Here is a 24,564-nt window from a genome sequence, read left to right as displayed (position 1 = left end):
AGTTATATCTCACTTATACTGCAAGCTTTCTGGTACTTTTTTATCTGTCAGAGTCATCAGCTTAAGCTGTTTCTTCTTCTCAGGAAGTGACCATCAAAGCCAGTTAAGATGGAATCATTAGACAAAGCCCCATTTATCTGCTTTACCCAATGTCTATTCAAGACATGAGTTTTCCTGAGGGAACATATGAAGGCAAGAAGCAGCCAAAGAGATAGAACTGGAAAATTTCCAGACGAAATCTTACTTTTTGTATTACTTAAGCAAACTCCTTTCCTCTTCTACTTCTCATTATTATTATCAATTCATCATCTCTTCTCTCAAATTCCACTACCCCAGTTTCCTTTTTTTTTTTTTTTAACAAGCTTCTTTTTTTGTGCTCCCTTTCTTACTCGGCTGTCTATTAGACAAAGTTACAGAAGAACATAATGCATATTCATGGATTGCAGTCTTTTTGGGTCAAACATTTCTTAGTCATAACAATATTGTTTCTGTCTTTCTAATCAACACCCTATGAGGGGGGCTAAGGAAGCCTGGTGATTAGGAAAGATTGTATCTTCCTCTGAAGTTTTCTGTGACCAGAGATTTTCATAGCACAGCAGGTGAGTCCAAGATTAAACAAAAAGCATCTGAAATAGCAAATAACCAACAGTTTTAAAATGCAGTTATGGTGGCAGTGATTTGGATGGAATTCAATTTCAGTAGTGGCTTCATTTAATCTCAAGCCATTGATGCTGTTTTTTCATTCCTTTTCTGCAAAATACTGCTTACAGGTTTTTATAGGGAATCGGTACGGATAAATGCATTCAAAACTGAAAACTGTTCATTAGGAAAGCTTCTAGAGAACCAGAAAATAAATACTACTATAAGCAGAAATCTAGTCTGAAAAATGAATCCAGCATAGCTGGACTGATAAGATGTATTTACTGCTGGTTTAGCTATATTTAGAGCAAAGTATTGAATCCTTCCTTGAAGAAGATAATTCTGTTTTATCTGAAGAAAATCTCTCAATATATTTTACTCTTCTTTGGGTAATATTGAAGGGGACTTTAAATCCACACTAGTTGGAAGCTGAAACATGGTTAAGAAGAATCTTAAGGTTGTTCTTTCCTAGGGATGTGATTTTTTTGTTTGTTTTGTTTTGTTTTCCCCTTGGAAGGTTTATACCTACCGATAGTCAAGACTCATCTGTCTATGTGTATTACACAGAAAACTATCCTTTTTTAATGACATTCCTACTTTATGAACTATTTGATGGCTGTTTTGAGTTAGAAAGCTAGGCCGACAGATTCGTGTGAAGCAATTTTCTTGAGTCATTAAAATGCATCGTAGCAATAAACATTTGAAAACCTAAGAAGAAACACTTCTCTGGTCTACAGATCTATAATACCTAGAGATTGGAAGTTTGCTCAAAGCAGATATATTCATGTCCATCCTTCCTTTAAATTCAGTAGTGGGCTGTTGGACATAAGCAATTTTCATTCTTTTCATAGCAAATTCATAGCACGTATAAAAAAAGAAAGGGGGGGGGGGCACAGGGAAACAGCATCAAAAATACTCTATAAGTGTAATATCATTTATGGCGATTGGCATCTTTTTATCTCCATAGTGCATTTTGGCTATGAATGTTATGCATGCCTTTAATTTTTTTTTCCTTCTACATTCGCATTTCCTTTTCTGTGTTTTTAGCAGATCAGAACCACCTATCTTTTTCATTTTAAGAGCCATAATGTGCTTGAGTTCTTATTCTGAGCAGGATAGACTTGTTGAAGGAGAAAATGAGTAATCCAAGTCTTTCAGCTGTGACTGCTTTGTATCCCATGTGGCTTTTCACCTATTTTTTGCTTCTTTATTAGCACCTTTTACTTTTGTCAGCTAGAGCAGATTGAAAAGTAATGGTGAGGTCCAGCTGCTAAGTTAATGCTGACAGAGAACAAAATCATTTTGGAGTAGGCAAGTAAATTCCTCTGTAATCTGCTTCAGTACTTTTGGTATGAGAGACATTGTTTCTATTCAATTCAGGCAGAAATGTGGTTTGAATATGAAATACTGTAAGAAGTCAGGCTCTTTTGAAGAATCAACTAAATCCTCAATTAAACTACATCGTCCCATTATTTATATTTACTGCTTTTAAATCAGCTACCACAAAAACTGTTGTGGAAAGAAAGCTTCACAAGGTTATAAATAACAGAAGAGGGACTTGAATAATTTAAACAAGCTGCTTGAAATAATTGGATGCCATGCACTGCATATGATCAGACACTCAAGTTCTTTTCCTTGTTGTCAGTCTTTTGATCCTTTGCCTGACATCAAACAAAGAAGTGGCAGATACAGAAAACTAGGTAGCTGGAGCAGAGAAGAATGAGCTGAAAAAAACAAACACCATATCAAAAGAACTACCAAAACCCAACAAAATTGAGGTATGACTGCTTAATCTATCTTACAATGAATCTAAGACTGAATAGGTGTAGTGGGTTATTTTTCTCCTCCCCCTGTGTTTTTAAGCTATTTTTCTGATCCTTTTTCTCATTTTTAAGAACTTTTGTGTATTTGGTTTCATTTTGTTTTTAAGAAAGGAAGGATGCTCCTTATTAAAACTTCAGCTAACAGGGAGTGAGGTTGCCAGGTCACTGTGATTCACCTCTCACCCAGAGAAGTGAATAAAATGTCCATATGATTAGTATCTTTTCTATCCACTTCAAGACCATAAGAAAGAGCAATCTTTTCTATGGTCCCATATCTCCCATATGATAACATATCCTTTTATGAGAGTCCTAAAAAAGGTGACACTGTGTAAGGACTTGGGAATTAGTTCTGTCTTCTTACTTTTAGACCTTAGCGAATTCTCTGGCTGCAGCCACTGCACAAAGAAATGACACGAAGTACTGTGTTCTGCAAACGTGAGAGTGAATACGTCCATCAGAAGGCATCGGCTTGTGTATTTTCGCAATGCTCTCCTTTATTGAAAGTTTAGCAGAATTTTAAACATGTCAGAATTAGAAAATGTTGTGCAAGGAAGTGCTGAGAACCTGTATTCCAGTTCTTAGCTCTAGTATGACCCTAAAGACTTCTGCGGATTAGGATAAGAAATTTCATAGGAAGTCCTGTTCAGCCAATACATGCTCTCCACACCTGGGACTGAGTGTATCTGCCAAGTTTGTGGAACATGTCCAAACAGTGATTTCCTCAGAAGATGAAAACTTTCAAATTTGGATAGCACAGTCCACCATCCCACTTTAAAACCTCTGTTAAAAGTAAACAGAATACTGAAAAAAGGAGGATGGGGATACAGAACTGCTGTTAACAGAGCTTGTGTGTCTCTGACTTCGAACCAGTTGTGATGATGTTTTTGAAGAAGAGAGCACATTAGTAATCATGACAGGGAAGCTGACATCAGACAGTAATGTTATGAACAGAACAAAAGAGGGTCTAGGAACCTTCTTTATAAATAGGAATTTTAAATAATAGGAGCTGTTGTCTGACTTAAACCATTAGCAACATAATCCATTTCACCTTTAATCATCCTGTTGTCACTGCAGGTTTAAACATTAAACAAAATTACTGTTGAAGAAATATTATGGCTTATTATTATAATTATAATATTATAATACATAGATTTTTATGAGTAACCTAGGTACTTCTTTAAAAATATTTTAAAGGAAAGTCATTGCATGAATAACGACATTGTAAAACTGGACATGTAGCTCCAGTGTTTATTGCACCTCAGTTATTCCCATTTTAAATAGATTGAATTTAGCATGTGAAAAAAAGCAAAGTTTCTTTTTCTGAAATAAAACATTTAAAATTTCAATTTCTAATCTGTGGACACAGTTGCTGTCCTTAAAGATTTTGCAGACCAGATGCTGATGTCTGTAATACTTGCACGATACTTTTGCCTTTAGTATTTTTTGCAGATTGCTCTATCATGGCAAGAGGTTCGTGGTGATACCCGAGAGGGAAGAGAGTGCAGATTCATAGAGTTCTAGTTCTGACTCAGGGATAAGCTGCATATGTATCTTGCTCCTGAGTTTCTCCAACAAAGATACTTCCTAAGAGATAGGTCTCTCTAACATCATTAGAGTCTGGTATTTACCCTACGTAAGGGAGGACTGGGAGCATATAAACTGCGTGTTTATTTCCCTGAGGGTTTGACAGACCTGGATTAGTCACTGCTCTCTCCTCACTATCAGTCCCTTAGAGCCTCTTGCCTGAATGGAACTTGACTGTGCCTGGCTCTGTTAATTCCATTTTGGGATGGAATTCCACAGATTAATTATTCTTAAATTACAAGAATTAATCTTACATTAGAATATTAATTTTTCTGTTCACTGGTTGTACTAGGTCTGTTTGTAATCTATAGCAGGAAGACACCATGCTGCATTCTGTGATGCTTTCTGCCCTTTCTGCATCAACCACCTGCCGACAACCGACTTCTCTATTCTTAGGCAGGGATTTTCAACAATTCACTGTCATCTCGATTTTAGATCGCAGCCTGGGAGTTAGTTTCACTAACCCTGGCTGGAAGCAGGAATCTCATTGATAACCTATTCATTGTTCATTCAAAGACCCCTCAGATATTCCTTTAGAAGGCTTGTTTTCATCATAATTTTGTTTCTTGTTTTGCCTCATGCAGCACTCTTCTTTCAATGTAATTCCATGGAGATAGAATGCTTTTAAAAGAGATCAAGTGAGAAACTCGTTCATTTAAAATAAGTCTTTGTTCTCCCCCATTAATAGCATTTTTAGTAGAGAATCCAGAAAGCCATTGTAAGTCGTTGAATACACATATTCTTAAGTCCATTGTAAAAACAGAGTTGAAAATACATGGAGTGTCTCAGAGTAATTGTTGCCAACACTGATGTGTCTACCTTAAGCCTTGTTTGTCATTGTAACAGCAATAGAAACCAAATATGTGAGGATGATTGTGACTAAATGTTTTAAATATTATAATGAAACACAGGCTGCCTGGCTGCCGCTGACTTCATGGATCTCCATCTCTACAAAGAATTAATGTAAAAATGAATAATGGTTTGCCCTGCTCCACCTGTGTAATATATATTCTGTCATCAGTTTTGTGGGAGGCTGACCTTTGTCCTTATGATTTTTAGTTAGTGCTTTCACTGTTTTAAATACAGTGTTGCCTAAAGAATTTCTGATTTTTTTGTTGTTGTTGTTGTTTTTGCCTTATGAACCAAGACAAGGTAATCTCTCATTTCTTTTAGCATAGTCTAAGATCTTTCCAAAGCTCCTAGCAAATTAGTGCTGTGGTTGTGTATTAATATAATATTTTCCATGATCATATTTTACTTTTATTTTAAGGCTAAGAGAATAAAATTCAGGGGGAGACACTGTGGGTACTGTGTAAAAATACCTGTATATTTCTGTGTCATGAACAACAGAACTACATTGTGGTTGTATTCATGTATCTTTGACTTATACATCAAATAACTTAAACTATCCTTTTGAGATCTCCAATGAATTTACACAGCAAGATTCTTGCAGTTTTTCACACTTACAATGTGTATGCACTATTAAAACATAAATGTCAGTGTATTGCTCACATTAAAAAAAAAGGCATTAATGCTCTGAATTTTCCACTCAAAATGCCTCATTTGCAGCTGTTATTGAGGATTGTTGTGCTTTTTTCTTTCTTTTACAGCTGTAAAAATAGAGAACAGTTTCCTGAGGTCTGTGGAGTAATACTATGAATAAACTGATGTGAGAGAGATTTAGTTTATCATTAAACCCACAAAAAGTCATTATCAGTTCTGTTACCAGATTGCCCTGTACCTGGAATGTAAAGCTGAGAATCAGAAACAATATGTTATGGTTTTAATAAAATATTTGATTCTTATTGCCTCCTCACCATCTGCCCCATCCCACCCTGCAGAAAAAAAAGCAGAGAAAGGGAATCTGAAATTACGGACTAGAGCAGAGGGCAATCATGTAAGCAGCTTGTGTGTAAATGCCTGCATGTTTGCACATTTGTTCCACTGTGGAAAGTAAACCATAAGAAACCATTTTAGAAGACCTACTAAGCCTGGCACGTATTTAATCAAATGGGTTTTGGTTATTCTTCAGTGTCACTGACTTCCCTGATGTTGATACCAAGGGTTCATCTGCTTTTGAGCTAGGATTTTTTTTTTTGTATGTTTGTTTTTTAATTGCTAGTATTTTTCTACCGGCGCTCTGCAGTGTGCACACATGCTCTTCTGAGAATTCCCAGAATTCTGACGAAGAGGACAGGGAGCTGCTACATCACCTGAAATGTGTCAAATGGATTGCTTTCAGATATCATCATGCAAACTTGTACCAGTGCCACAGCTGGGAAGCTGTTTTACCCAATTTACAGAACATGGTTTGTACATGTAAAAGTCGACATAGTTAATATTTGAAAATCACAACTTGTCAGAAATGATAAATGCTTTAGTAACTTTTCCTTTCATTATCATCTCATTTATCAGACCTATAGTATTGCAAATTCTTCAAGGGTTATTTGGCTGTGTATCTCTGTACAATTATGGCTGTTTAAGTAGTTACAATCTGCTAAGTGAGCTATCATAGTATCTGGATAAGTCATTTTGACAGTCATAATGTACTAATTCTGTAACAACACTGGGAGGATGACGAGGGTTGTTGCTGGGGGGTTTTTGCCAGTTGAGGCTGCCTATTTTTCATTATCCATGAAACGGATGTTAATGCATTTTGGACTGTTTGAAAAAGTTCTCTCAGGTGAGATTTATCTGCTTGAGAGCACCACGTTTCTCTGGGTTCCTTCTGATCCACAGGAAAGTGCTCTGCCCAGAGCCCTATGGAGCAGCCAGGAAAACAAGTGACTATGCAAGTGGGCAGTTTTGGGTCCTGAATCCAAGTTGTTCCCAGGTGTTTGCTAGGCTTTGTGGAGGTGGCCCCCATCACCTGAGTGTGCAACTCTGTCCTACAGACAAAAGCCTTGGCACAAGCATGGCTGCTTCCCTGTATTATTTCATTTCTAGGTGTTGTCTTCCTTTGCTGTGGGGTATCAGGTGTTGTAATGGGTTTTTTTACCCCGATTTCCCTGTCTGTTCATGGTGATAGAAGGACCCTGGAAAGGTTCCTGAGGGACAGAGGTCACTGGGTGGGTGAGATCAGGGATGGATTTCCCACAGGCAGAGCAGTTTAACTTATGAGAAACCGGTTAAAGTGCGTATTTTGCAAAAAAAAATGCCTAAGTTGCAAACAGAGCTATGTACTAATGGAAGAGTAGCTGAGTTTTTTAAGTAGTGTATCGTTTGTCTCTCTCTCTCTTTGTGTTTCATTATTTTCCTGTGTATTCAGTTTGCAAAGAAATCATAAGCTTTTTCTAACTGTTACATCTATAAACTCAGCCCAGTCTTACAGAGACAAAACCTTTTATCTGAAATTTTACTGGGAATAAAGATTCCTTGATGTTTAACTGACAACTGTTCAATCCCTCTGTCTTCAAACTGTGCCTTTAAAAATACTTGTAGAATCACACTATTTTGCTCAAATACAATTATGACAGATGGCCTGGTCTTTAGGCTTTGCAACCACCTGCAAGTTCTAGTGAAGTCCAGAGGATCAGCATTTACTCAATATATCTGGAAATGACGCTTTTAGTTAATTATGTACAAGAACAAGCATGATCCACTTCACTCAGTTTTAGTTATGTGCTGCAGGGCTAATAGGAGAAGAAACTGTAAACAGTTATTTGTGTCCTGAGAGCAAGCAGGTATGACTTTTGAGTAAAGAAAACCAAGCAGTATGGATAACACTGTTGTTATTGGTCATTTCTAGAAGAGAACTTTGCACTATATTCATAGAGAGAAAATACCAGTTGTTAAATTAAATCAGAATGTTCCAAAAATATGTAAGAATTTTAATGGCAAAGCTAACAGAGAAGCTGTTTTCAGCAAATGCCCTGGCAAGCAGTTAGTCAATTCTTCCTTCCAGAAAACCATTTGTCACCCAAAAATTCATGTCTGTTTGAAAAACTGTGCCGATGCAGCATTTGCTTCCCAGGACTAGGGCAAAACATTCACAAAGTAGTACTGCCACAGCCAATCAAATTCTGTTTGTCCAGTCATGATGGTGTAAATGCAAATACTACTAAATAGTGTTAACTGCAAAAATGACTTGGAATTAACTTTACATCTTGATGAAATACTTTGTGTTTCCTACCATGTATATTCAAATATTATCATTTACTTCAGAAACTGCAAATATAATTTGTTTTGTTACATTGTTGAGGAGCAGTTAAATAGAAACTGTATAGATATTTCCTTGCACTTTCTAAATTGCTGAAATGATTTATTATTGTGCAGTTTTCATGGAGTTACGTTTTTATTGCTTTATACTGCACATGTTGGGTTTTAATATTTGCATCCTTCATTCCATTAATTTCAAATTAAACATTAAATTGCAATGAAAGTTCAGTCATAGCTCCTAAAGCATAAAAAATAAGCTTTGATCTTCACTTTCTGGAAGGAAAGTGGGGATGGAATACAGACTAAGTAGAAAAATAATCTGTTCTCTCAGCAAGATCTGCAATATTACACATAACAGCATCTGGTAACTGTGAGATCTGTGTTCATTTCTGTACTACAAGGTTTAGTTTTATTGTGCTTCAGTTAACCAAGGATAATTTAGCCTTTAGCAATTATGGATTTTACCAGTACCCAGTAAGAAAGCCTTTTGCCATTGAAATCAATGTAAATTTTGTACCTAATCATTAAGACCCAGGTTGTATTTTTTACTTCAACTCTTATTTTCAGGTAGTCTGTCTTTTTTTTTTTTTTTTTTTTTTTTTTTTTTTTTTTAATGTGGTATCTCATTTGCTCAACAATCAGATGCAGAAACATCCTTGGGAGTTCACATTATAAAACATTTAAAGGGTTGGCTCTGCAAAGACTTATTTCTATAATTAAATTCCTACCTCTCAAAACTCCCACGGAAATCTTAACTCTTAAAGATGCAAAACATGCCCAAAGAAACAAAGATTTAAAGTAATTTAAAGGAATAGATAGTAAAACCAGAAATATTTTGATATAGAGTTGAAACTGAAAGATGTGTCCACAGTGTGGTTTGCTCCATGTTGAACTCAGAATCTTTCCATTGAATTCAGTCCAGTTCTAGTCATTCCTGTGTGCACAGGCCTCAGGACTTGGTTTTCCAAGAACAGCAAGTGACTTATTCAGATGCTGATTTGAAGGAGAAGGTGAAAGAATGACCCCTGTTACATCCCCAGATACTGAAATATTTACAATATCATGTGTCTTTTGAGGACAAGAAATCTAGTGATTAGAAATTCCTAGAAAGTAGGAATTAAATCCAGGGATGAAATCCCAGACTGATCATAATCTATGACAAGTGCTACATTTTCAGAAGGCTTCACATTCCCAGTCTCTTACATGTGTAAAGAAGCGAGGAAGTGTCATTTTTCTAAAAAGTTTAAGAAAAAAGGGCACAAAATTCTGTGATTCTGTGAAAATGCAGCCGGCTATGATGTCAGTGAACAGCTCTCAGACTAACATAGCCAGAAATGAGCAGCAGAGAGGGACCAGAAATCAAGGAGAAAGAGCAAAATCATGGACATGGTAAAAATGTGATTTATCAAAAATACAATTTTACAGAAGTAGAAGAATTCTGTGGATGTTTTGATAGGTTCTGCCATTTCTGCAGTGCTGATGGGATTTTTGAGAAGACTGAACTGAAAATCTGACCTTTGTCTGAAAACAGTTATTTTGATGCAGCTCAGTTTCATGAAAAGTTTCAAATCATTTTTAATTTCACATTGGGGAAAAAAGGTAACATCATCTTCAAAGCTGCTGAACAACAGAATTTCTGCCCCCTGTATAGCTCCAGCTCAAGAGAAAAGATGAGGGCAATAAATAGGATAACATCTAAGAGATGTAGCAAATAAGTAGGGTTTTTCTGTATGCTAGATGATAAGGCACAAACCCCAGGATGTTGATCTCATTGTGACTTCGAATTTACTGTTTAAAAAACCTCATTGCATTACTGAATAATTAAGATGCATGAGAAATCCTATTGTGAAATCCGAATATAGATATAGAGCCCCTGTTTTTACTATGAAGTTCTTAATGGTTGTTCTGTATCTTTAGGTTCAATGCAGAGGCAGTTTGTATATCCAGTATAGTTATTTTCATATCAGTGTGAGTATAAAAGCTTAATCTAAGTTTCTATGTAGGAAAAGTTACTTTATACTACTACTGATCATACCATTATATGAAAGATTAAAGTCTACAATGAGCCTGAGATTTACTGGTGCACAACACCCCCCTACCAATATAAATACAATGCCAAGGGTCTGTGCTTCTGAAATTTTGATGGCTGGAGTCCCATGTGAATCACTGAATATATCAGAACCTTGTATGGCTGACACTCCTGCATTAAAAAGCAAGGATCTTACTAAATGCTGAGTAGGTGTAAGGTATTGTCTCATCAAAATCGGAGATTTTGTACTGCTTAAGTATTTGTGCTGTTATTAGCAGAATCAGAAGCTGAAAATAAGGAACCAAATATCAAATAGCAGTTTCTTGAGGGCAGCTCTGGAAATATGGAGATAGTCAGCTCACATAGCTGAGGTTCTTACACCTCTAATGTGTAAAGTATTCACCATGAGCAGGCTAAAGTAGCCCTACATAAAGCTGTGGTAGGAAGTCTCTCGTACTTCTATGCCTAAAAAAACAGGCTTTCTCATGAACTGCTTATGAGTGACAATTCACTACAAACCTTTTCTGCCTCAAAATGGAGCTGTTTACTGACTGAACTATGGTCAGTGGCTGGAACCATTTGTTGACTTACTGGTGATGGTGGGGCAAGTAACCATATGCTCAAGAAGAGCACAGTATAGAATGGCATCAATACTTACCTTTATAAAGGTATGGTAGGAAATAAACTATATAGAAAGATTGTAAGGCTCAGAGGAGTAAAATAAGCTGAAATAATGATAGCAGTTCTAGGTGTTCACACAAAGTAGAGTGCAAATATCTTCTATTGCGAGATGTGCATTTAACTTTTCTTTTGATGTTATCTTCACTATGTGATTTCAATTCTGATAGAAGGCCAGATGCTATAATTTTGACTATGTTATTTTTCATCTGTGATGATGCTTTTAGTAGAAGCATGTGTCCAAAGTAACTCATCATGTCTAGAGATCGAGTCCAAATTATGACTTTACACTTGGAGCTGAATATTTCAGAGTATTGAAAGACATACAGTGGAAGTAAAAACAAATAAAAAAAAAAAAAAAAGCTGTGATCAGGAGGAACCATATGGTACTCTTGTAACAATTAAACTCGGTGCTCTACTTTACTGCACGTCTGCAGGATGCACAGATTAAACCCTTGTGCCCAGGCTCCATGCCAAGATTGAACTAATGTTCCTAAGCCTTTCATTTAATCTGCTTCTGCAAGAGGAGGCCATAGCAGAGTAAATAGCCGAGTGAAAACTTGGGAATGTGTAAGCACTTTACCTCTTCCCTAACCTCCGTCTCACAGTGTTCCCTCTCATGTGTGTTTTTATGGGCATAAGGTGAAACAGCCCTGAGGTACCTAATGCGCTTCTGACATATTTTACTGTGCATGTTAACAAGAGTTTAGGAGCCAGTGAAAGAACCCAAACTGCATCATTTTCCTTTTATCTTGCTTCATAGACTACCAATGCAGTGAACATTCCACGATTATCCAAAGGTATTTTGCATTGCACCTCTCTAAAGCTTATTTTTGCAAACCTGACATGTCTGCACACACACTTTGGAGAAAATTCTCACCAAAAAAATCACTTTCTTTGTCCTCACTTCATTTAAAAAAAAACTGCAAAAATCACAGGAGGATGTTGCAGTGCTTTGTTATGTTTTATGCACACATCCAGAGTGGTCTCCCTCCAGGCTTCCTACAGGAGGCAGCCAGGAATCGGCACCTGGTCGTTCAAGCACAGCACCATGCTAACGGGACTGCTCGGTTTCTGGCTTAGAGCTGCTGGCATCCAACGGTCTGCAGACTCCCATTTGCACATAGACTCATGACCACCCATTGCTCTTGCCTGATTCTGTAATATTTTTTAATGGCATTCTGTACCATCAACCTGATCTTTCAAATTACAAATCTGAGGACAGAAGAGGGTGAATGACTATCTCAAAATATCGGCATGATGTAAGAAGGACACAGCTTTATTAATAATAACCAGTAGGCAATCCTTTATTTCTGCATTGCTTTTCTGTAGAGCCCAGTAGTCATATCTGTCTTGGTCTACGTATTTGGAATTATATTATGGTTATTATTTTTGCAAGACAGTCCTAGCTCCTGTACTTGCCTCTCCTTTGATTTGTGTGGTCAAGTCCACTGCTTATATTATGTCCCAGCCACCCCAAAGTTCCTGGTATAGTTAGCAAGTTAAACCTGACTGATGTCTTGGAGTAAAAAAAAAAAAAAAAGCAGAAAAAAGAATTGATCATTCACTGTGTGCTTTGAATTAGCCAACTACACCCCAAAACTATACATTTAAAATTATTCAGGGGAATAATTTTAATAAAGGCAACATTTTCTGAGCTTCTGTATCTCAGAAATTGTCTTCCTTGATATAGGACCCCAGGGAAACTGGTTTAATTAAAAAGTAAGTTTTTCTGTCAGTCTGCTGAGTCCTCAATAGACTAAACAGCTGCTGATTTTCTAATCTGAGTGTGACATGGTGCCGTTCATTTTCATATTTATCTCTGTATATCTCACAGGGGAGCCAAATCTAGCAGGTCATGTTGGAGCACCTATCCTGCTGTAGAAAATACATTTGTGTTAGGTTTGCCTACCACATTGTAGGAATTCTCTAAGCAGTACATATTTGCTAGCCAACATTGCTAATCCGAGGTCTTTATTTACTTTGAAATTCTAGTCACGTTATATATCATTAGCTAGTTTTATGTATTTTATTAGCATTTGTCCTTTAACAGCTCAGCAATACTTAGTGGCTAGAAATTGTTGCAAGTATTGTAATAACCTTTTAATCTTACATGCTGAGGCCTCTAGGTCTCTCTTACAGGAATAGGCTCACTTTTTTCACAGAATATACACAGTAAAATGGGTCATGCCTCACTAAGCAAGTTATCTCTTTTTTTTTTTCAGTGTAGACCACACTAATCTAGAGGTGAAATAGCTTCATGATCCATCTTTCAGACACAGATGTGGAATTTGAGCAGTGGTAGCATCTGGGCTTCTGTGTTTACTGAAAGATGACTGTCTGAAGTGATGTTTCATCTGCTGCGGCAGCAAGAAATCTGCAGTCACTGATTGTAAATGTTGCAGCCTCAAGTGAACACTAATCAAATCATGCAGGTAGTGTGTACGAAGACGATGACCCACGCATGTTTTTATGATCGTTATTGACACATGTAAAAAAGTAGATCAGAAAATTACCCAACTGGGAACTGAGTAATTATGTTCCACTTAGCTCCTGGAGGATAAAGTTCCTTTTATTAACGTGCTTTTTTTCAGGTTTAACTGCACGGTTGCAGGATTATTTTTCAAATAGTTCATTATAATGTGGTATTCTAAAAAACATCAAGGCAAATATTTCTCAGTAACGATCATGTAACTGTTAAAGAGATTGTGCTATGCCTTACAGCATTCTAACTAAATCGGACAGCTGTTTCTGTGTTGTGTGTGTGTGTGTGTGTGTGATAGTAGATGCACTGCTGAATCCCCAGGATACTTGCAAATGTGAAACATGAAGTTAACAAAAGCCTTCCACTGTTGCAGGTAGGCATGGAGCTCCATATATTGATTATAATTGCATACTTTTTTCTATTCTTAAAATCATGCCTTCTTGCTTTCTTTCTATTTTGAATCTTGCAGATTTCAGAAAGAAGAAAAGATCAAGAAATGTTTGAGGTTATTTACAGTAGAATATTAATTTGGTATGCATTTGATGGGAGGAATGAATGACAATATTGAATATTTCTATACTGTTAGAATAAAGGGTATCAAGAACTGTATAATCATCAGTTTATTAAGCATATCTTTATGTGCACAAACATTTATCTCCTTGTTACATATTCTTCTGCTCCAACTCCATGTTTATTGCAGTCTTCAAATAAACACGTATCAATTCTCCATCATTTTAGTTGGAGTGCAAGGATCTCTTGTGCAGGTCTGAGTGCACAATGTGACATGTTATGCATCAAGCAGTGGTGGTCTAATTTCCAGTAGAGCAATGTGGTCATATATCTCATTATAATCAGAGCATGTCCATAAAAATTTCACTTTTTAAACAAGCTTCTTTAAACAAAATTGTAGAGTAGGTTTTTCAGGGTCTGTTTTGCTGAGTGCCTTCATGACCTAAGTGATTTCCTTGGGAAACTTATCATGCAGCCAGGAAGAAACCCAGATATGATTGCTGCTTACATGCTACCCACAGAATTATCTTTTTATCCTGAGCAATTGGTGCCTGCTTCAGCAGAAGAATGAAGTCTGGTTCATTTGGTGTGAGCTTATGGCAACAATGAATCACTTGAAGTGCAAGTGCAGTTTCCTCCACTTTCCAACTTCAAATTCATAGAATAGGAAGGGTAGCAGTGGATTTATGCTCTTGCTTTGCAGAACTTGTTGCCCATAAAATTAGAGATGAGGAAATAATAATTTCTGTATTTTATTAAGATACAAACACCTCCCTCTCTTTATGATTTCAGTATTGCTTCCTGGATTTTAGTATTTCAGTATGAGTTTAATAGCATTGACTTCAGTGAGCTGAAAAAGCATATACAGTAGTTATTGCCTTAATTTTTTTTCTATCCTTAAAGATATTTTACATCTCTAATTATTATTTTGCCTCCTTTCCCAAACAACTACCCTTTCCTCCCTCAAAACATAACCTCCTATGTTCTGTACTTATTTAAACAGTAGCTGCAGTTTATGATAGAAAAACTTGTCGAAGTGGTAAACCTTTCCAGTGGCATGGAGACACTCAAAAGGTTGGCAGCTCTGTGCTGTAGGAGATACTTGCAGGATTCCAACAGAGAAACTTGTGTGTGGTTCTTAAAATTATAGGCTGGATTAAAAAAAAAACAAAGAGAAACAGCAACACCTAAACAAACTTACTGAAAAACTGAACATTGACTACACATAGTGCTGCAGTTCTGAGAAAACAGACATCAGATTGAATAGTAGTCCTAACCTCATTGCTTATTTGCAGTTTTCTATCCAACTACCATCAGAGATCTTTGATGATCGATGTTCAAAGAACAATATGCTGTGTTTGGATGTCCATCTATATGGGGAGAGTAAGGGGTTAAAGATTCATCTTTGCTTCAGACTAAGAGTACTTTAATTTCATTGACAAGAGTAGTTTAAAACTTTTAGTTATAGCAAGAAGAAAGTCATATCCACAAACAAATTTATACGTTATATAAAATTCTTGGAAGCCTCGTTGTGCCATGTAATATATGAAGAAGATTCATTACTGATGGTTATCAGATACCTCTGCTATGACACAATGAATCCGTGTAGCTGAATCAAGTTCTTGAAGGACACACATAAAGAAAAAACAGTGTCATTGTCAATCATATGCAGGTCTTCAGAGGTCACAGTGATGCCTTGGTCATGGTGTTCCTGTCTCTGTTCTTTGAATTGAAATTGAAGGTGCATCTCTCCTGAACAGAGTATTATTTGTCCCTTCTAAGGTGTGAGTAGATTTGTGCATGATCATGCAGCTTTGCTTCTTAGGACCTTTGTGATCTTTTGGGGACACTATGCTTACCTCAGGCAGTATAAAACCACAACCTTTATTCTAAAGAAATGATCAACTATGTTGATTTGCGCATCTGAGAAAAACACACATAGAGATATAATAAAAGGCTAGAGAGTAATAAAATCAGAACAGGATATGAATATAAATGAGTAATTTTGTCAGCAGTGAACTAATGAAGCCTGGTTTCCTACAGGTTTGGGCTTCTTGTTTGATTTACTGGTACCAGAAACGTGCAAGATAGATTTTAAGCTTTTCTTGATTATGAGCTTTTACATGTCTTTGTGTGGACTGCTATCTAGTGAGATGTGACCTCTTTGTCACCCCTACACTATTTCTGTAGCGTCTCTGTATTGTGCAGCTCTATAATTTCATAGCACTTATGAAAAACAACTCATCTTTTTAAAATGTAGCTGAAATTAGCAAATGGTTTGGGAGTTAATGACAGGAAGAAATACATGTGTGTACACTCAGGCACACAGACATGTCCTGAACACAGTTGTGTAAAGTCTACTCTGGAAGTGATATGGCCAATGGAGAGGATGGAACATGCAGAAAACTCTGGTTGGAGTTAATCATAGAATCGTTTAGGTTGGATAAGACCTTTAAGATCATTGAGTCCAACTGTAAATCTAATGCTGCTAGGTCTCACTAAATCATGTCCTTAAGTGACACATCTACATGTCTTTTAAACACCTCCAGGGACAGTGACTCAACCACTTCCCTGGGCAGCCTGTTCCAATGCTTGACAACCCTTTCAGTGAAGAGAATTTTCCTAACATCCAGTCTGAACCTCCCATGGTGCAACTTGAGGCAGTTTCCTCTTGTCCTATCACTTGTTACTTGGAAGAAGAGAACAATACCCACATCACTACAACCTCCTTTCAGGTAGCTGTAGAGGGTGATGAGGTCTCCCCTCAGCCTCCTCTTCTCCAGACTAAACCCCCCCAGTTCCCTTAGCCGGTCCCCGTACGACCTGTGCTCCAGACCCTGCACCAGCTCCGTTGCCCTTCTCTGGACACGCTCCAGCACCTCAGTGTCTGTCTTGTAGTGAGGGGCCCAAAACTGAACACAGGATTCGGGGTGCAGACTCCCCAGTGCCAACTATGGGGGGACGATCACTTCCCTAGTCCACTAGCCACACTATTTCTGATATAAGCCAGGATGCTGTTGGCCTTCTTTGACACCTGGGCACACTGCTGCCTCCTGTTCAGCCAACTGTTGACCCACACCCCCAGGTCTTTTTCCTCCAGTCAGCTTTCCAGCCACTCTTCTCCAAGACTGTAGCATTGCATGGGGTATTGCGACCCAAGTGCAGCACGTAGCCTTGTTGAATCTCATACAACCAAATGAAACAACTTTTGGTGATTGCTGATTCACATACAACCATTGCCTTTTATCAACTATTGATGAAAATGATCAAATATCAGAGATGCCAGCTTTTCACTTTTTCTGTATTCTTGGTGTAATGAAAGCTGAAGAAAAAGCAAAGGTAGCTGTGAAAGGCAAAATAAGCATGTAATTTTTTTAATAACTTATGAAATGGAGTTCAAGTGTATCATTCTGTTAAAGGAGTAACGTTGAGGATTTTTATTTCTACTGAAGGAAGCATGAGTTTTCTTTTTAATATAAAAGGTGTTAATTTGTAATACAATTTTGATTAAGGCTTATCACTAAATCTGACACGTAAATGCTGAATATGGAACTGTCTTCAGGAATTTCTAAACAGTGGAAAGATTTGTTGGTTAAAAATCAAAAATGATAAACTGTCAATAGCTTTCTTTCAAGCTATTATAATTTTTTACAGAGGAAATGATATGATTATTATCCCTGCAGTAGTAACATATGGATCTCTACCACAGCTCTCAAAATAATGTAGGCTTCAAAATTAAGAGGTACTTATGGCTAATTCTAGTCTGAATGATTTGAAAATATAATGTCTAGAGTTTAATTAAAACATGTATTAAAATGAAGCAACTCATAGTAAAGTTCAACCCTGAAACCAGAAGATTTTATAGGAAGTAACTGGAACCCCTCAGGATATATATCCTGGTCCTGCGAAAAGAGGTACTTTTCCTCTACCCTGGATGCAATTGCTACAGGATTTAATGGATTTGCTTCTGCCTTTATGTAGAGTTGTTGCAGAGGAAAATGTTAATACGGTAATGATTTGGTAGCAAATCAGGAGTTATTAATGACTAGCAGTACTTAATCATTAACCAATTTAAGGATTTACAAAATAATTCAGTAAAATATGTTATGATCAAAATAGCAACTTAATTACAGATTCAAAAATTACAAGATTCACACTAACTTACTATAAAGGTATCCTAAAACAATATATTTGTAGGTATATTCAAAAATGCAAGATGTACAGAAAAAATTATTTGCATCTAGTGAAATAGGTATGTACCCACACTCATTAAAATAATTGTATATACCTAAACACATCAGTAGACAGCAAAGTGGGTGAAAGAGGAGCCAGCCCAAAGTTAAAATTTCCCTTTTCTCAAACTTAGAGTAAATACTCAGAACGCACTGGCATTCCTCAATGGGTGAAAATTAGACTCGAGAGGGTCAACTTTGCCTGGGACTCCTGTCAGCTCTAACAGCACGTGGTACCTTAAGGATCTGATATCCGAGAAGTGTCCCAGCTCAGGGGAGATGCTGCTCACAGGCCTGCTGCATACCAGGAGAGCTCAAAGGGTCTCACTTAGGGTTGTTATTTATAGGGTCCAAGATAATTGACTTTAATAAGTTATTTTTCCACTCCGGTCCAGCTCGAGTGATGAAATATTTTGATGTTTTCCACCAGTTACACAGGCCAAGAACGTGATGGACCTCCAGTTCTGTTACTGTTCTCCTTCAACTACATCCCAGGTACAGGTGTACCAGGCTGTCAGGAGGTGATGGGCTGTTATAACCGTTCCTAAGCTATAGTGAGAGCAGGAGCCAGGCTCATCACAGGGGTGCTTAAATGCTCTGGTTCACTGCTATTAGCAGTTCATACCTCCCTAGATTGGTATGTGGCCCAAGAGAGGGGCTGGAATCACTCCAAGCACTGAGCAGCCTAGCAAGGAGGTGGGGGAGGAATTGCACCACCAAAGGTATCACAGAATCAAAGAATTGTCTAAGTTGGAAAAAACCTTGAAGATCATCCAGTCCAAAAAATTACCTAACATGGACAGTTCCCAACTACACCATGTCCCTAAGTGCTATGTCGACCCAACTCTTGAACACCTCCAGGGATGGGGACTCCACCACCTCCCTGGGCAGCCCATTCCAATGCCCAACAACCCCTCCTATAAAGAAATGCTTCCTAATATCCAGCCTAACCTTTCCTGATGCAACTTGAGGCTATTTCCTCTTGTCCTGTCACTTTCTACTAGGCCAAAGAGGCTCATCCCCAGCTCTCTGCACCCTCCTTTCAGGGAGCTGTAGAGGGTGATGAGGTCTCCCCTCAGCCTCCTCTTCTCCAGACTAAACCCCCCAGTTCCCTCAGCCGCTCCCCGTACGACCTGTGCTCCAGACCCTGCACCAGCTCCGTTGCCCTTCTCTGGACATGCTCGAGTCATTCAATGTCCTTTCTGTAGTGAGGGGCCCAAAACTGAACACAGGAATCGAGGGGCGGCCTCACCAATGCCGAGTACAGGGGTCAGATCCCTTCCCTGTCCCTGCTGGCCACGCTATTGCTGACACAAGCCAGGATGCCATTGGCCTTCTTGCCCCCCTGGGCACACTGCTGGCTCCTGTTCAGCCGGCTGTCAATCAACATCCCCAGGTCCCTCTCTGACTGGCAGCTCTCCAGCCACTCCTCCCCAAGCCTGTAGCGCTGCTGGGGGTTGTTGTGGCCCAAGGGCAGCCCCCAGCATTTGCCCTCAGTGAAACTCCTCCAGTTGGGCTCAGCCCATGGCTCCAGCCTGTCCAGGTCTCTCTGCAGAGCCTCCCCACCCTCGAGCAGATCAACACTCCTGCCCAACTGGGTGTCATCTGCAAACTGACTGAGGGTGCACTCGATCCCCTCATCCAGATCATCAATAAAGATGTTAAACAGGAGTGGCCCCAACACCGAGCCCTGGGGGACACCACTTGTGACCGGCCACCAGCTGGATTTAACTCCGTTCACCACAACTCTCTGGGCCTGGTTGTCCAGACAGTTTTTTACCCAGCAAAGCGTGTGTCCAGCCAAGCCACAAGCAGCCAATTTTGCCAGGAGAATGCTGTGGGAAGTGGTGTCAAAGGCCTTACCAAAGTCAAGGTAGACAAAATCCACAGTCTTTCCCTCATCCAGTAACCAGGTCACCCTGTCATAGAAGATCAGGTTTGTCAGGCAGGACCTGCCTTTCATAAACCCATGCTGACTCGGCCTGATCCCCTGGTTGTCCATTATGTGACTTTTAATGGCACTTGAGATGATCTGCTCCATGACTTTCCCTGTCACCAAGGTCAGACTGACAGGTCTATAGGTTCCTGGATTCTCCTTTCTGCCTTTCTTATAGATGGGTGTCACATTTGCCACCCTCCAGTCCAATGGGACCTCCCCAGTTAGCCATGATTTCAGGTAAATCGTGGAAAGCAGCTTGGTGAGCACATCTGCCAACACTTTCAGCACCCTTGGGTGTAACCCATCCGGTCCCACAGACTTTGTGCATCCAAGTGGTGCAGCAGGTCTCTGACCACCTCCTCTTCAACTGTGCTGACCTCATTCTGCTTCCCCTCCCCATCTCCCAGCTCCTGAGGCTGGGTGTCCAGGGAACAGCCAGTTCCACTGCTAAAGACTGAGGCAAAGTAGGAATTGAGTACCTCAACCTTTTCCTCATCCTTAGTTACCATGTTTCCTTCTGCATCCACTAAAGGAGGGAGATTTTCCCTAATCCTCCTTTTTGCTGTTAACAAATTTATAGAAACGTTGTTTGTTATCCTTAACAGCTGTGGCCAAGTCGAGCTCTAGCTGTGCTTTGGCTCTCCTAATGTTCTCCCTGCACAGCTTCACTACATCTTTATAGTCTTCATGAGAGACCTGCCCCCTCTTCCAAAGGCAATAGATTCTCTTGTTCTTGAGATCCAGCCAAAGGTCCCTGTTTAGCCAGGCTGGTCTCCTTCCCCGCCTGCTTGTTTTCTGGCACAGAGGAACAGCCTGCTCCTCTGCCTATTTCATGAAAGCCTTGCCACCACCATTTTTATGATCACTGAATTGTGTATGCTCCTGTTCCCAAACCCATTCAAATGAAATGAAGAATAAAGCTTAACATTTTACTGTGTTGTCTGTTGTGAGGAAAAGAATGTCCCAATCTGTGCTCTACTTACTTCAGCCTTACAAAGGAGAAGGAATGTGGGTGGTACCAAGGACCTGAATGTGATTGTTCTGCAGCTTAAGTGGTGAGCCTGAATAGGAGGGGGAGACCGTGTCTCTTTTTCCTCAAATGACTTCCATAACAATACATATCTAAAAATCCAGCAACTAACATAAGCTTGGCCCAATTCCCATTAGCATCCATGGCTGGAGTTAGCTCGGCTGGGTTTAAATAAACCTCTGTAGCTCCATTTAATAATGGAAAATAGTATCTGTTAGATTTTAAAGACACTATTTGTATTGCCTAGTAGTAGTAGTTCTATATATCTGTAAATGCGTGTGTCTCTCAGTGTAAAGGTGGACCTTATTTAATTTTCTGCTTTGTTACAGCTGTTATAACTGTTATCATTTCCACTTCCAATATAGTCATAAAGGCACCTTTTTAGAATTGTTATGATTGCTATACATTTTCATTTTTCAACAGTGCTAACTCATTTCTTTGGAAACTGTAGTAGAGGAGTCCTCCTCCTAAAAAAAATAAAATAAAATAATTACATAGTTTTTAAAAACATATATAGTTGTTTTCACAAAGTACATTGCTGTAGCCACAATTTAGAAGTGGGGGGGTGGGGGGTGTTGCATTCTGTTTACAAATATCTCCTCATATCCATGCAGCTGTCATTATCTTTGGGAAATGGGGAAATAAGAGACAAGATTAGTTTTATATAAAGCTGGACTATCTAGCCTATGAGCAGGATATAGACTTCTAAAATATATGCTGAGAACTAAGTAGAACATGTGCTGCTTCTATGATTGCTTTGCATCAGGCCTCTGCATTTGGAGAGGAAAATATGATAAATCTTTAGATTAAGGCTGAGAACTTTTTTTCTGCCCTGAGCTTTTTCTGGTTTTTAAGAACAGTAGGCTTAGATGTCTGCAAATGTTCTATTGTTTACAAACAGTGGATCAATAAAATAACAAACACAAAACTATGAAGGCCACTGTTACAAAACACAACAAATAGTATTTTTCCATTAGACACACCTACATTTACACTGTTGTTTTCATATTCAGTTAAAATAAAACTGAAATCCACAATATCATTTTAGATGAGTGTTTCATTTTGAAGTTGCAGGGCAATTAAGATACTTTTTAATCAAAGGTATGTGTGACAACGCTGAGATAGAAACTCAGTGATCAGTGCCCATGATCAAAGCTGAACAAACTGCTTTAATTGAGTCTTCTCTTAATCTTATGTTTTGTTTCCTACGCAACAGTTCATAAACATTGTGGAGCCTGCTTTTATAGATTTAGTCCTTTTCAGAGGCTCATTCTCAGGGTACAATCCATTCCTTCTTCTATAGCCCAAGTATTTGGGCTCAGTGAGGGTGAATGAAAAGAGCATGTCTGTTGTCTGTCTTAAGAAACCACACTGCCCTTTCCTGCCACTTGAGTGAGGGGTTGGAGCAAACAAATGTCCAAGCAAATACTTAATGTATTTTCCCAGTGCTGGTCCTGTAAAGACATTCATAGAATTGATTACAGTTATTAAGTGTGGGATTCATCTGCCTAAATGTGTCTGTAGCTGAGCTCAGCTTCAGCTCCCATTATAATAAAGGGAAACATATGTAGTGGTAGTTGAGAGAATATCCTAAAAATCCTGTACTGATATTCTAAGTGTACCAAATCCCCACCCTACACACACCCCACCCTTCCCATTTTCACTTTCTCACACATAACAGCAATTAAGAGCTCCAGCACTTTTATAAAGTCACTGTCTATTCTCTTCTCTAAAAATAAACAATATATTCTATTAGAAAATGAGAGAGAGAAGCCAGGCTTGAATTAGAGGTCATAGATTCAGAGTTAATTTAGAATTTGGCAGTTGACTCAGATATGATTGGCAAGGAGATTTCCAAAAGGCTGCAACTGTAAATTGGAAATAAATGGAAAAAGATTATGTGAGTGGGAGACAGCTTTGAATCTATAATGCATGTCCCGAGACTGACTAGCTCATAAAAGAGTATGTGTTTAATGTGTCATAAAAATATTTAAGCCACATTGGTCTTTGTATAAATATTTCATTTTTAAAGTTGGATTTTGGAGTGGCTAAAAATGAATTCAGCATGCATATCCTTGCCATCAGTATGAAGGATTAAAAAAGGATCACCAGAAACTTTTTTCCCCCCTTCCAGACTCAAATTCTCACAAGACTGTTTTTATGTTGTCTGTTGTGTCCAATTCAATTTTTTTAGTCCTTGCTATATCATCTGTTTTGTTATATAGTATTTCTCTGAGAGAAACTAGGGATCTATGACATTAGGAGGCAGTTTGGAGGCAGACTGAGTTGCTGCCAAGAAGGCAGTCATGTATGAATGTGGGTGGGTGACTGAGATGTCCAAATGGGACCCTTGTCCATGTTCCTTCAACTACTTCTGTTCCAAAGATGATATATGTCTGTAAATAAAGCAAGATATATTTTGAATGTGCCCATGTTCTGCATCATTAGTTTTTTCACTGCTGGGAAACTAAACTGCAAGGATCTGAACATCTGCTACCACCTAGCAGCTTAAGCGGCTTAAGGGAGGAGTGACAGCAGTTAGAAAAGACCACCTCTAAAATATTCTCTGTTTTTATTTATGCTATTTTAAGTACATACAGTGGTCTTAAATTAGCTCAAAAATAATTTAGCTCAACATTCATGTTAGTACCATATCTAGGGAATAGTCTCTAGAGCTTAAGAAAGCATTTAGTAATGACAGAGGAAGAGGAAAGTACATGACCAGAGCTGTGCTCACCACATCACGCTGTACGAGCACGTGGCCAATGGCCCTTCTGGACACAGAAACTGAGTCTGTGCTTCCCCCATCTATAACAGCATGTGAAATACAGACGAGTGCTAACTTCTCCAGTCTCACTCTAGTGTGTAAGACTTAGACCTCACTGATTATCATTGTTTTATGCTATTCCTCACAGGTGAAATCTGTGCTTTTAAAATCCATGGACAAGAAATGCCCTTCGAAGCTGTTGTGCTAAACAAGACATCTGGAGAAGGTCGTCTTCGAGCAAAAAGTCCTATTGACTGTGAACTGCAGAAGGAATATACATTCATCATCCAGGCCTACGACTGTGGAGCAGGACTAGGTGGAACAAACTGGAAGAAATCTCACAAGTGGGTGAAAATTTAGAGGATTTTTTTGCTTTAGCTCTACATTACAGATCAGATTGAAGGGCTCCTTTTTATACTGTAGTCAGGTAGAAAGCAAATAAAAAAAAGATGAACCATTGTTGCAGTAGTCCATCCACTTTTTATTCCTTTTTACTTTTAGAAAGTATTTTTCTTTTTTACCTCCTGCAATTTGATCCATTTTGCAATAGTTCCAGTTGAAGCTTTTAATAGGATCCCTGTTCAAGTGGAGAAACACATCTCAGTTTGGTGTGTTTTTTCATTCTTGCTTTCACGTTAAATACATTGGGTAAACAGATCATCCAGGACACGGAAGCTAGCTTTTAATTGA

At 38.5% G+C, this 24,564-nt stretch overlaps 1 protein-coding gene across 2 annotated transcripts in view; it reads left to right on the top strand.

The window, feature by feature from the left end:
- CLSTN2 (calsyntenin 2) overlaps positions 1–24,564 on the top strand; it is a 361,722-nt gene that overhangs the window by 248,685 nt on the left and 88,473 nt on the right. Inside the window, exons 1-2 of one of the 2 annotated variants that reach the window (XM_026854582.1) lie at positions 6,624–6,829; positions 24,023–24,218. In XM_026854582.1, the coding sequence (XP_026710383.1) occupies positions 24,058–24,218 (161 nt within the window). In that variant the 5' untranslated portion in view covers positions 6,624–6,829; positions 24,023–24,057. Of the gene's footprint in view, positions 1–6,623; positions 6,830–24,022; positions 24,219–24,564 lie in introns of those variants that run through there. The other variant, XM_026854581.1, reaches the window with a different exon arrangement.

This window comes from Athene cunicularia (assembly GCF_003259725.1).
Source record: "Athene cunicularia isolate RWA chromosome 9 unlocalized genomic scaffold, athCun1 chr9_part1, whole genome shotgun sequence".
NCBI classification, from domain to species: domain Eukaryota; kingdom Metazoa; phylum Chordata; class Aves; order Strigiformes; family Strigidae; genus Athene; species Athene cunicularia.
The sequence above is the reverse complement of the archived record's forward strand: the minus strand, read 5'-3'. Positions and strand labels throughout refer to the sequence as shown.